This window comes from Podarcis melisellensis (genome assembly GCF_964234715.1).
Source record: "Podarcis melisellensis genome assembly, chromosome: 3".
NCBI classification, from domain to species: Eukaryota; Metazoa; Chordata; class Lepidosauria; order Squamata; family Lacertidae; genus Podarcis; species Podarcis melisellensis.
The window spans coordinates 68,832,146-68,846,215 of NC_138530.1; the positions used below are offsets into that span (position 1 = coordinate 68,832,146).

The 14,070-nt window shown below is 45.9% G+C and overlaps 1 protein-coding gene across 1 annotated transcript in view; it reads right to left on the reverse strand.

The window, feature by feature from the left end:
- NT5DC1 (5'-nucleotidase domain containing 1) overlaps window positions 1–7,632 on the reverse strand; it is a 159,447-nt gene extending 151,815 nt beyond the window's left edge. The window contains exons 1-5 of the mRNA XM_081905692.1: window positions 7,140–7,632; window positions 4,680–4,771; window positions 3,759–3,830; window positions 2,831–2,937; window positions 1,920–1,999 (exon numbers count right to left, since the gene is read on the reverse strand). Coding sequence (XP_081761818.1) covers window positions 1,920–1,999; window positions 2,831–2,937; window positions 3,759–3,830; window positions 4,680–4,771; window positions 7,140–7,235 — 447 coding nt within the window. The 5' untranslated portion in view covers window positions 7,236–7,632. The remainder of the gene's footprint in view (window positions 1–1,919; window positions 2,000–2,830; window positions 2,938–3,758; window positions 3,831–4,679; window positions 4,772–7,139) is intronic.
- Between the last annotated feature and the right edge of the window lie 6,438 nt (window positions 7,633–14,070).

The following is a 14,070-nucleotide window of genomic DNA, read 5'->3' on the forward strand; positions in this document are numbered from 1 at the left end:
ACAGATCATTCTGCATCACTTACTGTGTTGCTATTTTGGGTGGGTGGGGGGAATCTTCCACCACAAAATCTGAAACTAAACTGGCAGACTGATGTTATTTACAAAACAGATTAATCACAGGCATCACAGGGGCATGAAAGTGTTTCGGTTTCTGCTCTTCATTTTAACAAATCTGTCTCTTTGCAGTTCAGCTGTTGTAGTAAATTGTTCTCCTTAGTGACATGCCTAAAATTACTTAAAAGCTTTGCTATACAGTAGTGCTTCAACATGGGGCTGCCGAGGCAGCAAACTTTGCATGCCAACCAAAAGTAATACAAACACATTTCTAAACAAAGAGGTGGAGTTACAAGGTTTGGAGCGCTCAATAAACAAACAAACAAACAAACAAACAAACAAACAAAAACATCCCTGTCCGCATTTGCCCCAAACACCAGGAACCAGGCCAATCCAGGCTGAGATTCCCTCTCCCCATGACCCTTGAATGTAAAAGAGAGACAACACCTTTTTCCCACTTCTTAGGCCTACTTTTTCCACCCCAGCTTTCAAAGCACAGGACGTGCCCTTTCACTGAGCAGAGTGACAGATGCAAGGGACAGATGCAGGGGGTTGGGGCACCCAGTACTGGCTCCAATTTTGGGGGGAGGAACTCTTAGGCAAGGTGCCCTCAGTGGTCCCCCTTTCTCTGCAGGCCTCCCTCCTCCTCTCCAAAGAACTGCTGCCTGTACACTTGCCCTATCCTTCTGGGCCCAATCTGCACTGTTTCTTTTGTATTGTATTTCTTCTTGTGGATTTTGCTTTTAGGCTTTTATTGGTTGTATTTGCTTTAACTGATTCTAACGTAACTCGCTTTGGTTCACTTCTGTGATGAAAGGAACTGACAAATGTAATTAATAATAACAATGCCAGATGCACCTCTGGGGGGACGAAATTCACCCGCTTAGGGGTTGCCATAGAAAATGGCCTCTCCTAGGCCGCAAACCCCTAAAGTTACAAACTTGGGCGAGTTCTGTCAGCGTGTTTGCACATGGGGTGAGAGAGGTTCTTGTGGTTTGCCTATGCCCTTCAGTAAAATAAAGGAGAGTAACCACAATGTACATTGCAGATAATGAAAGGCAGTTTGCCTGTTCATTCTGTAAAGCTTTTAGAACAGGTCAACCTAGTCTCAAGACTCAGGACTGAAAACCAAAAGATTCATTTGTCATCCATCAGAGAAAAGAGGTGTGAATTTGGAATGCATGTAGGAAGATGGTATTTAAGGGTTTATACAAGTCACCTTCTGGAAGCAGAAGAAGAAGAAGAGTTTGGATTTGATATCCCGCCTTTCACTCCCCTTCTGGAGTCTCAAAGCGGCTAACAATCTCCTTTCCCTTCCTCCCCCACAACAAACACCCTGTGAGGTGAGTGGGGCTGAGAGACTTCAAAGAAGTGTGACTGGCCCAAGGTCACCCAGCAGCTGCATGTGGAGGAGCGGAGACGCGAACCAGTCTTGTCTGTCATAGGTAAGGGGCAGGGCAGAGCAGGGGGAGTGAGTGCTTCATCAGAACTGCAACAGGGGAGAAAGAGGGTTTGATTTCCCATCCCCAGCTTCTGCAATCCCAATCTCTAAGGCTGCTATTTGCATTTTAAATATGTGCATGTTGAACATCATGTCTAATTTAGCCCCAAGACCACTACTTGGTCATCTACAGAAGTGACTCCTATGACTGCCATGGTCCAACTTATTCATTGCAATGGAACAGGTATATAAAATTCCATCACAGAAATTAAGTTCCTCTTGCAGCATAATTGTTAAGCAAGCCCATTACATAATACCTAAGCAAGGTGAGGAACAGAAAAAGGAGGAACACAAGAGAGAAAAAGCTCTCGTTTAAGTTAACCTGGTCTACAGCCCAGTGAAAAAACCCACTGTTAACACTTACTTTGTTTAAACCATCAATAATCCGTGCACAAAGAAGTGCCCCAGGCAGATCAAAGTAATTGTCATAGGCATAATATTTAGCTGCAGAGAAAAATAAAAGAATTTTATTTGTGTATTGTTTATTAAGAGGATTTTAAACCCACCCTTCACCCAGTGGTTCCAGGGCAGTTTGCAGTATTATTTAAAACAGCAACAATAAGGTAAAGGTAAAGGTACCCCTGCCCGTACGGGCCAGTCTTGACAGACTCTGGGGTTGTGCGCCCATCTCACTTAAGAGGCCAGGGGCCAGCGCTGTCCGGAGACACTTCCAGGTCACGTGGCCAGCGTGACATCGCTGCTCTGGTGAGCCAGAGCCGCACACGGAAACGCCGTTTACCTTCCCGCTGGTAAGCGGTCCCTATTTATCTACTTGCACCCGGAGGTGCTTTCGAACTGCTAGGTTGGCAGGCGCTGGGACCGAGCAGCGGGAGCGCACCCCGCCGCAGGGATTCGAACCGCCGACCTTTCGATTGGCAAGTCCTAGGCGCTGAGGCTTTAACCCACAGCGCCACCTGCATGGTTCCAGTGGTTCCAGGGCAGTTTGCAGTATTATTTAAAACAGCAACAATAGTCCAGCAAAATAAGACCAAGCAAAATAATATAAAATTAAATTTCTGACATGAAACACATGAAAGGTGCCCCCTCACACCTTCTTTCAATGTTGAAGACGTAAGAAGGCAGAGCCAGGCAAGAGGCCCCAACATTGGGGGTGCTGACAGTGGAGAAGCCCTGCTACCCTTTAATTGTATGGATTCCTTCCATGTGAAAGAAACACAGAATGGTGGCTAAAGATACCAAGAAATCCAGCCACAGATTCCTTCGTATATGTGCATACATTAGCCAGTGAGGCCCAACCATATATTTCTCTGGTACCTGAACGAGAAACCATTCCACTCATTGTCTTGAAGTGTTTCCATTCCTTCCTTCCATATGTATCTAAGATCTCTTCAGGGGTCATGCGTTTTGTGCCATGGCTTGCCCTGTTTAACACATATATGTACCAAGAATTAAAGGCATGGAGTGATACCCAACATTAATTTTACTGAGAGCAGACCCACTGAATTCACTGGACTTCAACAACTCAGAAGTTCACTGATATCAATAGGTCTACTCTGAGTATGACTTAGTGGAACATCATTGCATGAATTGTATGAAATATTTCTTCTTCTTCTTTCCAAACAGGAGATTCTAAAAAAATCTGCAATGAGATCTAATAGTCGCTAGCAGATTTATAATTTTTGGACTCAAATTTGGCAATATATGTAGACATTATAACACCAAATCTGAGTCACAAAATTATGTTCTTTAGACATTTTTCTTGCTCTTGTCTAATCTTTGGATTTCATTGGACCTGGATTAGACAGGCAGATCATTCCATTTGTCAGTTCCTGTCAAAAATTGCTAATATTTTTAGAGACTTGACAAAAGAAGAGGGAAGGGGAAGAAAAGCTGAAAATTTAGGCAATGAATTCTTCCTCTGGTGTAAATAATAAATAGTATAGTTTTATTTTACACATTGCTTTCAACTTCAATAATTTTGTTAACTGACAACATTAAAGAATTAATTAACTTTTATCTGTATTTTGATTGGATTTTTACTTAACTAACTGGAAGAGTTACTTTGCTACATTCCTCTGACAGGTGAAGACTATTGGAAGCAGAGTAAAAGCAATTCATATTGTAGAATTATTATGATCAGTTCACAGAATAGTATGATGGTGCTTTGAAAACAGATTCCTCCCCACCCCACATTTTTATTTTTATAAAATAAAATATATTACCTCAAAATAAAATATATTACCTCAAAACAGTTCCATCCTCTGCAAGTTTAAGGAAGTTGCCATCTTCCATATCCAACACCAAGCCTTTAAAGCTACATTTGTTTCACCGATAAGGTAGAGGTGGGGAGCAGAGTAAGAAAGATGATACATTTAAGCTTGTATACATTTAACCTTATATTCCAAATATATACATGTGATACCGAGTACAGTCAGTGGACTTAATAAACTTATGGCAGTAAGAGGCAATGGAGGGAGATGAGTATAAAAGTTGGAGAATTTGGTCAGAAATGGAGCATAAACTGCCACAATCCACATGTTCATAAGTCAGGAACTGTTCAAGGTTTTTTGTTTTGTAGTCCGCAAACATTATGTAAACAACTGCATTATTTTCTACATTGTTTTTGGCTTCCATCAAAATGCACTGAAATTGGCAAAGTAATTAATTACATGCTGAAGTATGGGCAAATCTATCATCATTCCAAAGAACCTAAGAGAAATTGGGTTTGTTGAAAAGACTTCTTGCTAGGCCAGGACCCATAAACCCCATAACCAGCATTGCCAATGATTGAATATGATGGGTTCTCCAGATGCTGATCTACGGGTTCCCCAACACTTCTCTGGAGGCTGCATAGCCATTTGTGAGAGGAGTCCAGAAGAAAGATTGCTTTTTGGATCTTCGTTAGGCAGTGGTTGGAGGAAAATTTTCTAGATGAGAGATTATGGATTCCACAGTGTCTCTGAACAAAAGAACTACAGAACCAAGTGGTGAGGATGAGTACCTGAGCAGCAGGAAGTAGGGTTGAGCCAAACAGGACATACATCCAGGAAAATACTCTAAGTAACCCTTAAAGATATGTATGAGTGTGTGCTTTTAATGCATACAATTAATGTGCTGACGAGAAGTCTGGAAATAGTTATTATTTTAAAACAGAATCACTTACCAGAAATCCCAGCTTTCATGGGATATGTTCAGCAGTTCTTTATCATAACCTTTCTCTTTTACCATGTACTGAGCAAAACTATCATATATAAGCTGCAAATTAAGAGAGAAAGGAAGATGTAACGCTACATAAAATTAAATATACTGAGACACTCCAAGATTCCGTCACTTCACACTTTAAAGTTTACCTTATTAGCTGCAGAAGAATGTTCTGCACATAAAAAGGCTAACACTTAGATTAATTCTTAACACTCACATTTCTTTACCCTCAAGGTGACATTTTGAGAAGGGTGAAATGTTCTGAAATGTAATCCACCCTCAACTCAAAGTTTCCCCCCCTCCTTATGTCTCATAGTTACTTCTTTAATGTGGGCAATGCACCCATAGAAAACTAGTTGAAATATGTGCATGGAAAGAGCTTGAGATGGTCTTCATCCATAGTTGCAATGTTTACATGGTTTGTACCTTGGCAAACTCTTAGAAAAGTGAGATGCAAAAATTTTCAATAAATATAAACGTGCAGTCTCTCTGTCACTAATGTGCACTCTCTTTCTCCTCCATTGGGAACAATCCTGTTGAGAAAGCCTGCCCTAGGAATTTAGAAGTGTGAGGGTAGGGTTCTCTGTCTTCAAACTTTACTTCTCAGGACTTTTCTGGAAGAAGCTATTAAACGGGCAGAAAACCAGTTACAATTTCGTAAATAAAAAATGCCCATAGATTTTACACCAGGATAAAAGTTGAAGGTGAAGTTTTGCTCTGGTTGTATAAAAAAATACTAGATCTCATGCTTGTTGTAATTGTGCTGGACCCATGAGGGGAAACCAGAGTTCTTCCCACACTAAGTTTTATCACAGGTGCTCTATTATCACCTGTGCACTTGAATACTTGCCATTCAAATGAGTTGCACTTCCACAACAGAAATTCCCAGGAGTTTCAAACCTTCATATAAATACTTGAGGATAAGGGGACAGAGGGGAGGAACAGACATTTGAAGACTGAGGTGTATGGTGTAGTGGTTAGAGTAATGGACTAGGACTTCGAAGTTCAAATCCCCACTCGTTCACTAGGTGATCCTGGACCAGTCACTGTCTCTCTGCCTAACCTACCTAACAGGATGTAGCGGGGGGGGGGGGGAGAACCATGTAGGCCACCTTGAGCAAGGAGGGGCATAAAAATAGTAATAATAAAAGACTTTTTAAAAGAAGTCTTTAAAAAATATTTTACTAAAGGTAGATAAGGACAAGATGAAATTAGATAATCAAATATAAATATAGATTGGAAATGGCTGTGTATAGTGAATACTTATCTACTTTTAAAAAATTTCACTTTTGATTTTTTTCCCTTCTACTTCTTTATTTTTTCTTTGTTTTTTCTGACATCTTACCTTTTATCTCACTTCTTTATTGTGAATAGCATTTTATAGAGGTATAAATAACTGTAAATATGAAGAGAGACAAAATATTCTCTAATTTTTGTTTCTTAGTTACATATATTTTCTTTTTCTTTTGTATTTTCCTTTTTTGTAAATATGTATGTTTTTCTAATTTGTACTTAATAAAATTATTTTTTTTAAAAAAAATAGTAATAATAATGGATAACAAGCACAGCAGGAGAGGAGGTTCAGCTTTGTCTGCAACTTTGTAATTTACCTTGTTTTTTTAAACAAAAACCAATGTGTTTTCCCCAAGCAAGACACAAATATATTTCCTTGCACTGGTTATATTATGATTAATGTTTCGGTCTGTTCTGTAAACAACTTTAAGGGCTTTGCCATGCATATTTTCAAAGCGTAGTGCATACATTTCTTACATGAATAAACCTTGGAAACACAGAAATGTGAGGCACCCGACATATTCAGCCTCAGGGACATGGGCTGGAAGAAACACAAGGGCGAGTTGCTGGTACGTGATTCCCCCGCTGGAATCTCTAGCCCAGCATCCTGCACTGACAGCGGCCAGCCGGATGCCTACGGGAAGCAGCTCCGGAGCCCTCTTCCCCATCCAGCGCTTGCCTACTCGGGAGTAAGCTCCACGGAGCCCCGTGGCCCGCCCTTCCGAGTAATAATGAGCAGCATTGCGCTGAAAGGCTCCTGCGCGCGTCTGCTCGGAAGGAGGCTCCACTGACTCCAAGAGGCTGACTCTGCCCCTGGGCAGCGCGCAGAAATGCGGCGCCAAAGGACTCCAGGGGGGAGGAGTTTCCCCGCTTCGCCAGCAGGCCCGCCAAAAGGGCCGCAGACCGAGAAGGCCCGCCAAAACCACGCCGCCGCCTCAGCCAGAGTCCCTTCCCCGAGACGCCCGCCTCGCCTCCTCCGCCCGCGTCGCAGCGCCGCTCTCGGCCGGCGGTGGTGGAGCGCCCGGCCGAGGCTGCGACGAGGGCGGAGGGAGCGACGGCGAAGAGCGGACGCCGCTCCGGCTGCCCCGGCTCTCGCCTCGCCGTCTCCCCTCGGCTGCCCCTCACTCACCCGGGCGCTCTCGACCAGGTGGTAGCGGCACAGCGTGTGGTCCAGGTCGAAGCCGATCACTTCGCAGGCGGCCAGGGAGAAGGAGGGCCGCGCCATGGCGGAGGAGGAGGCGCACGAGAAGCACGAGGAGAAGCAGCAGCCGCCGCCGCCGCCGCCGCGTCTGCCCTCCACTGCTCCGGGAAGGGAAGCCGCCCGCGCGCTCCTCCGGCCGCGCCTTCCTGCGGGAACCGAGCCGACTCACGCTGCCGGGGCTCCGAGGGCATCCCGCCGCTTCCGCCCGCCTCCCTGCCCCTTCCTTGGCGCGGCTCCGGCCGGGCCACCTGCACGCTGCGCCTGTGCCTGACCCTGGACGATGGGGCAGCGAAGTCGGTCCTTTCCTTCTTCATTAAAAAAGCAAAAACATGATTTTTCCTCTTGGCCCCGTAAGAGGACTTGGCAAGGAACGCTTGGGCAACGAAAGGCAGCGCTTCCTCTGAAACGAGAACGCTGAACTTTCGGCGCTCATTTCTGCACCTTCCACAGATCTGTCATTACACACTTTTTGTCAAAGCTTTTGTTTGTTGCCTGTAAGCAGTGCCGGATTTGCGTATAAGCTAAATAAGCTATAGCTTAGGGCCCCACTGTCTTGGGGGCCCCAAAAAAATTAAAAGGAAAAAAACCTGGATGTACATTTCCAAAATATAAGATAAAAAACAAATAAAATAAAATCTACATACAGTAAGGCAGTCTCCCCTCTCCCAAAATTGTAAACCCAAGACTTCATGCAAGGGCAGGGCAACTCAGGCCCAGCAACTATTAGGGCTAGCCAGTGGGATCCAATTTGAAGCAGTGGGGCGCAACTTGAATTTTTTTTTTTTTGGTAGGGCCCCAGTTCACAGCCAAAATCTGCAAAATCTTATAAATAAAATCCATCTAAATTGCCCTGGTGCAGGGCCCCCCTTAGGAGCAGCCTGCAGGGTCCAATTTTGCCCAATTTCTCCAATTGCCTTAAAGTCAGCCCTGATGAGACTGTGCACCTTCTAGGTCCCTGGTGTCACTATTCAGAGTACAGACTCAAGGACTTGTTGTGGAAATAAAGGGGGGCACTTATTGGAAATCAATTTTGTCACCTCCCCCCCCCCAAACTCTGAGGATGATGAGCCCAGCCACCTTTTATTCACAGTCGCATAAGCACTACACTACAGCATGGCCATAAACACGTATGTTCAACTGCTCAAATATACACCCAATATGTAGCAATGGAGATTTATGTTACTTCTTTGTGAATGAACACTGTGTTTTATGAATGGACTCTGTATTTTGTGAATTACCTAAGAGCCACCAACAAGGAGCTCTAGAATTTGACAGCTAACCAATTGGATACTACCAAACAGCAACCCCTATTGCTGAAAGCAGGTAACCGGCAGGGAATGCTTCAGCTCAGCCTTTGCACTGTTGACTGAACACCCCCTGCTGTGCAGGCAACAGAGAAAGCTCATAAATTGTATCCCTTCTGGCATCCTGGCCAACTCTATTACACTGGTGTAAACCCTGGTGCACCAGAAGCACAGAATAGCAGCAAATAAAATCCGCTCATACCTCAGCAACTGATAAGACTTGTCAAACAGTTCTTTCAAAGTCTTCCTAAATTATAAAGCTCCAAAATACAGGCCAAAAGAGAGCAGGTCTGGGAAGAGCGAGGCATACAATGGACGCCACCAGTGAAAAGCCCCTGCTCCGTGTACCTTCTGCCCTGTCATTTGATAGAGTGCCCACTTGCCCTCCTTGACATGGAATGCTCTCTATTGGAGTCTCCAGGTCCAGTACAAAGACCATAAGAAGGGAGAGCAGGGACCTTAAAGTTCCCAACAGCTGTTAAGCAAGCAAGCAAGCACACAGGTAACCTTTATCACAGTCAGGACCCCTATGTCCTGGCCAGGCCTGCACCCAATCTTGTTTTTGTACAATCTTTGTCCTCAGTAACCAAATTTATATATACAAGCAGAAAAGTTGTTTTCCTTCATTTGCAAGGAATTGTACAAAACATAGTGGCACTAATAAAGCAAAGTTCCAGGGTGGCAACAGAAAGCAAACTAAAAATGCTTTTGCAGTTCATCAAAACTATCCAGCAATATCAAGTTATAGGAAAACTGGTGCTATTAACAGTAATCCATGTAGTTGGTTAATTGGTTTGGCAACTTCCATGCACATGACGTGTGATGCTAATTATTTTCCCCAAGAGTTAAATGAGAACCAATCAGAGGCAGCTACAGCAGAGCTATGAGATTCAGGTGAGGGTCAAATGCCTTGTCAATGCCAGCAGGTATATAATGTTATAGTTCAGAACTTAACTGGTTAAATTCCCTGGTGTGTGTCACCTGCTGACGTCAGCTTACAGCTGGGCGGAGACAGAAGCTTTAGAAGCTGGGCGGGACTATTCCCTGTTTTGTTTAGTTCCCCCTGTGACTCTGAAGGGAGAAGGATGTTCTCTCTGTGTATCTGTGAGAGAGACATGGCTGAAAGAAGCCCTGGACTTTGATGCTGTAATGTTTTAATAAAGAGTTGTAAATAGACGAACCTGTCTGTGTATGCTTGCATGGAGAAAAGGACTGCTTTACACCGCTGTTCAACTCTGCTAAGCCGTGACCTGAAGGGAGCAACAGTGGCGCAGCTTTGAAGAAGTGTGCCGGACCGCTGTAAGTGATTGATTGGGATCGTAAAGCTGTCTGAGATCGCGGCCCTATCGATCAGGGAGGATCTATCCGAACAGGTTATGGAAGGTCAGCCAACGCTCGTAAAGCAGTCGGTGTGAGCTCCAGGAATGTTTTTGAAGTCAGCGGTCTGCGGCTGAGGAGCGGAACGGGAGCTGACTGGGTGCCGGAGAGCGAGGATGATTAATTGCCTGCTTCCGAGAGGCAGTGAGAGCTTCTGATACACAGAGAGCTGGAGCTAAAAGCAGCTAAAAGCTGGGAGCTGGGACGCAGCAAATAACGTTTCTCCATGGAAGGGAGAGCCAAGCAGCTGGTACGGAGTAAGTACAGCTTGGGGCCCCTTGGGAGAACAGGAGAAGATGGCTGAAAGCCAGAATATACCTCTGGAAAAGCTCACTCTAAAGAGTTGGGCAACGTGGTCCAGAAGAATAAGGGGATGGTTCTTGGTCGAAGGGCTCTGGGAAGCAAGCCAATGGGAGCCAAAATTACCCCTTGGCTGGCCAGCAGCTGGAGCAGCTGAAACAAGCTGTGGGGCTGTGTTGGCTGAAGATAGCCAGAGGCTGCATCAAGAGCTAGAAATGCTCAAAGCATGCGTTGATGCGTCGCTGAGACCTCATTTGGAGGGCGTAACGACAGCGTGGGCGGCCTGGAATTTGCTGAAGGGCTTGTGTGAGGCGTCAGCGAAAGGCCAGAGCCCTGGAGGAAGCCCAGGAGAGGCTGAAGGATGCCCAGAAAGCCCAATGGGGGCTGGGACAGTGTTGGGGAGCTGTTGTAATGCTTCTACACGTCTGTGTGATGGACTGAGTCCTGGAGAGGCTGGACTGGCAGGCCCTGTTCCCGATGTATCGGCCTCTAGGAGCGCTAGTGAGCAGATCGGGGGGGCGAAGAGTTCCAAAGGCGAGTTTAAAGAACTTTCGCTTTGTGCTGAAGCAGAAAGGAGCTTCAGGGGGCGCCAGGCTGGTGGGAGGCACCGTTCCAGAAGGAGGAAGGCCAGGCCAGCTGGGAGGAGCCCCAGGCAGTGTTTTTCCACTGGAGTTCAACGTCGGCGTGGCAATTGCCCCCACCGGAGCAGAGAGCCGAGGCAGGATGTTTGCAAGGACACTTCCCATGGGAATCAGGCAGGTTTCCATGGCAACAGGCCTGGGAAGACAGGCAGGCGTGGAACTGAGCCAGGTGGTCGTGGTAAACAACAGGAAGAGTCTTATCAAGTCTCAGCGAGTATGGCAGTGTTTGAAGACGGCCGAGTGGAAAATTCCGAGATGGCCTTTGTAATAGACTCTGCAGCTAACCGCAACATGGTTCCAGAGACCCCTGCAGTCGAGAGGTGGAATTGCACGGCAGTTCCGAAGGGACAGACTATTAAGTTCGCAAATGGACAGAAAACTAGAGTTTCCAAGTGCGCTAATGCCTATCTTTCTGTTTTACAGGAGACGGTGGATTTTTGTATTGTTCCGGAGATTCATCACTGTTTGTTATCTGTGCCTTATTTGTTAAGTAAGGGGTTCAAAGTTTGTTTTGAAAATGATGTCTGCACAATCTCCAAAGGGGGGAGGTTACTGGCCAAAGTGCGGAAGGGACAGAATGATCTTTTCATTCTTAAAACGTCTCTTGGAGGTGAGGGGAAGGTTGAGAAAGCACAAACGTTGCGTGCTACAGTTCCCAACCAGCGTGCTACAATTCCCGCTCATAATGTTACATGTGCATGCGTATGGCATCAGAGAACGATTCACAATCCTTTAGAGGATTTGCAGGCGTTGCCTGAGGTTGCCACAGGTTGTAAAATTAGAAATTGTCAAAGTGCCATTAATTGTGACACTTGCAAGCAAGCAAAGGTGAGAGGGTGCAGTTACCCAAAGGTGGAACGTGTGGCCACTAAACCTTTTGAGCTGGTACACATAGATTTGTCCAGTCCTGTCAAGGCACAGAGTCTAGGGGGGGCCAGGTTTCTGCTAACTTTTCTGGATGATTTCTCGCAGAGTTCCTGGGCTCACGGTCTCAAATCCAGGGAGGATGCAGCACAGCTGATCAAGAGCTGGATTGAGGGGGTGGAACAGAGGTTCTCCACCAGGGTTCAAGCGATCATCAGTGACAGAAATGCTAAGTACACTGGTTCTGCGTTGCAGAAGTTCTTGCAGAAGAGAGGGATACGCCACACAGTTATTTCACCCCAGCAAGGGGGGGTGGCAGAGCTGAGGAGTGGAGCTCTGGTTAAGGCTGCACAGGTGATGCTGAAAGAAGCCAGGTTACCTCCTGAGTTTTGGTTGGAGGCTACTAGGGCTGTGTCATTCACCTGGAATCGTGTCTACAACTCACTGGTAGGTGACACACCGTTCTCTTTGTTAAATGGCCGAAAACCCCAGGTTCACTTCCTGCGGACGTTTGGGACTCCTGCGCTTGTCTCTTTGCCTAAAGCTTTGCAAGGGCCAGATGGAGCCAAAGTCCAGAAAATGATCTTCTGTGGGTATGAGCCAGAAGCCCGTGCATGGCGATTTGCTTACCCGTCAGGTGATCAGAGTAAGGTGCTGATCAGTAAACACGCTGAGTTCTTAGAGGAGGATGTAAAGTCAAAGACTCCTGTCAGGCGTGATGTTCTCTCAGAATGTCTCTCTGATCCAGAAGACAGTTCTGATGAGGCAGAGGAAGAAGAGGCTGAGGCTGCTGATGACGACCAGGTCACTGACCAGGGTCAAGAGCAGGATAGGGCATCTACACAAGTTGTAAAACAACAGCCCAAGAGTGAGCCTAGTTCTCCTGTGAGTGTAATGGAGAGGATTCGAAGACGCTTTAAGTCAGAGGGAGAATCCCGTGATGCAGAGGACACACCTGCTGATCAAAGTGAGTCAGAGGGAACACCTGAGTTTGTGCCTAGGAGGTCCAGTCGCACAACTAAGGGTATCCCACCAGAGAGGTACCAGGCCACAGGTGCGTGGGTAAGTTTCGCACAGTGCGATTCTGAGAGTTGTGAGGTGGTTCCACAAATGCCAAACAGGTTTGCCAAGGGAGGGCACAAGGCATTGGGGAAGGAATTGATCTCACAAGGTGTTACTGAAGATGTTGCACAGGTATCACGCAGGGACACAAGGGGGGGTGTTATAGTTCAGAACTTAACTGGTTAAATTCCCTGGTGTGTGTCACCTGCTGACGTCAGCTTACAGCTGGGCGGAGACAGAAGCTTTAGAAGCTGGGCGGGACTATTCCCTGTTTTGTTTAGTTCCCCCTGTGACTCTGAAGGGAGAAGGATGTTCTCTCTGTGTATCTGTGAGAGAGACATGGCTGAAAGAAGCCCTGGACTTTGATGCTGTAATGTTTTAATAAAGAGTTGTAAATAGACGAACCTGTCTGTGTATGCTTGCATGGAGAAAAGGACTGCTTTACACCGCTGTTCAACTCTGCTAAGCCGTGACCTGAAGGGAGCAACAGTGGCGCAGCTTTGAAGAAGTGTGCCGGACCGCTGTAAGTGATTGATTGGGATCGTAAAGCTGTCTGAGATCGCGGCCCTATCGATCAGGGAGGATCTATCCGAACATATAAGAGGATGACCCGGCCTGCCCAGGCCTAAAGCCAGGTTGAGGCTACATGGACATACCAGCTGGAGCATCCAGCATGCCCTCCCACTGGCCCACACAGTTCCACCCTTGGCACTGTCCTGCCCCACCCCTGCCCCATACCAGTAAGCTGCAGTGATGTCACTGCTGGGAGGGCAGAGGCATGGCATTGCACCACCTCAATGGCCACTCATATGGAAAAAGGAGTTATAATATCAATTATGTTTTTATTACCTGGAGTCAGTGCTTTTTTTTTCTTAAAAAAATGTTTAGGGGTACCCTCATTTTCCTACTCATATTGAAATACTACCCCTAAATGAGGCCCAAAAATCACAAAATGGTTCGGGGTATGCGTACCCCCAGAAAAGAGCACTGTCTGCAGTATTAGTGTTTTAATTTATTTTGTTTAATAAATTTAAATATTTAAATACAGTACTTTCCCTACTCCTGCTTACAAGATTTAAAAGCAATTGAAAAACAAAATATAAATAACCTAATCACAGTAATTATGTGTCTTTGAATAGCAGTTGCTAGGGAGCATGAGAGAGAGAGTGCTTTTGTGCTCATGTCCTGTTTGCAGGCTTCCCGAAAACATACTGTTGGCCAGTGGAAATATAAAGCCTTTGGTCTGATCCAGCAGGGCTCCTCTTATGCTTCACAGCATAGCTGTCAAGCATCCCTTATTTGAAGGGACAG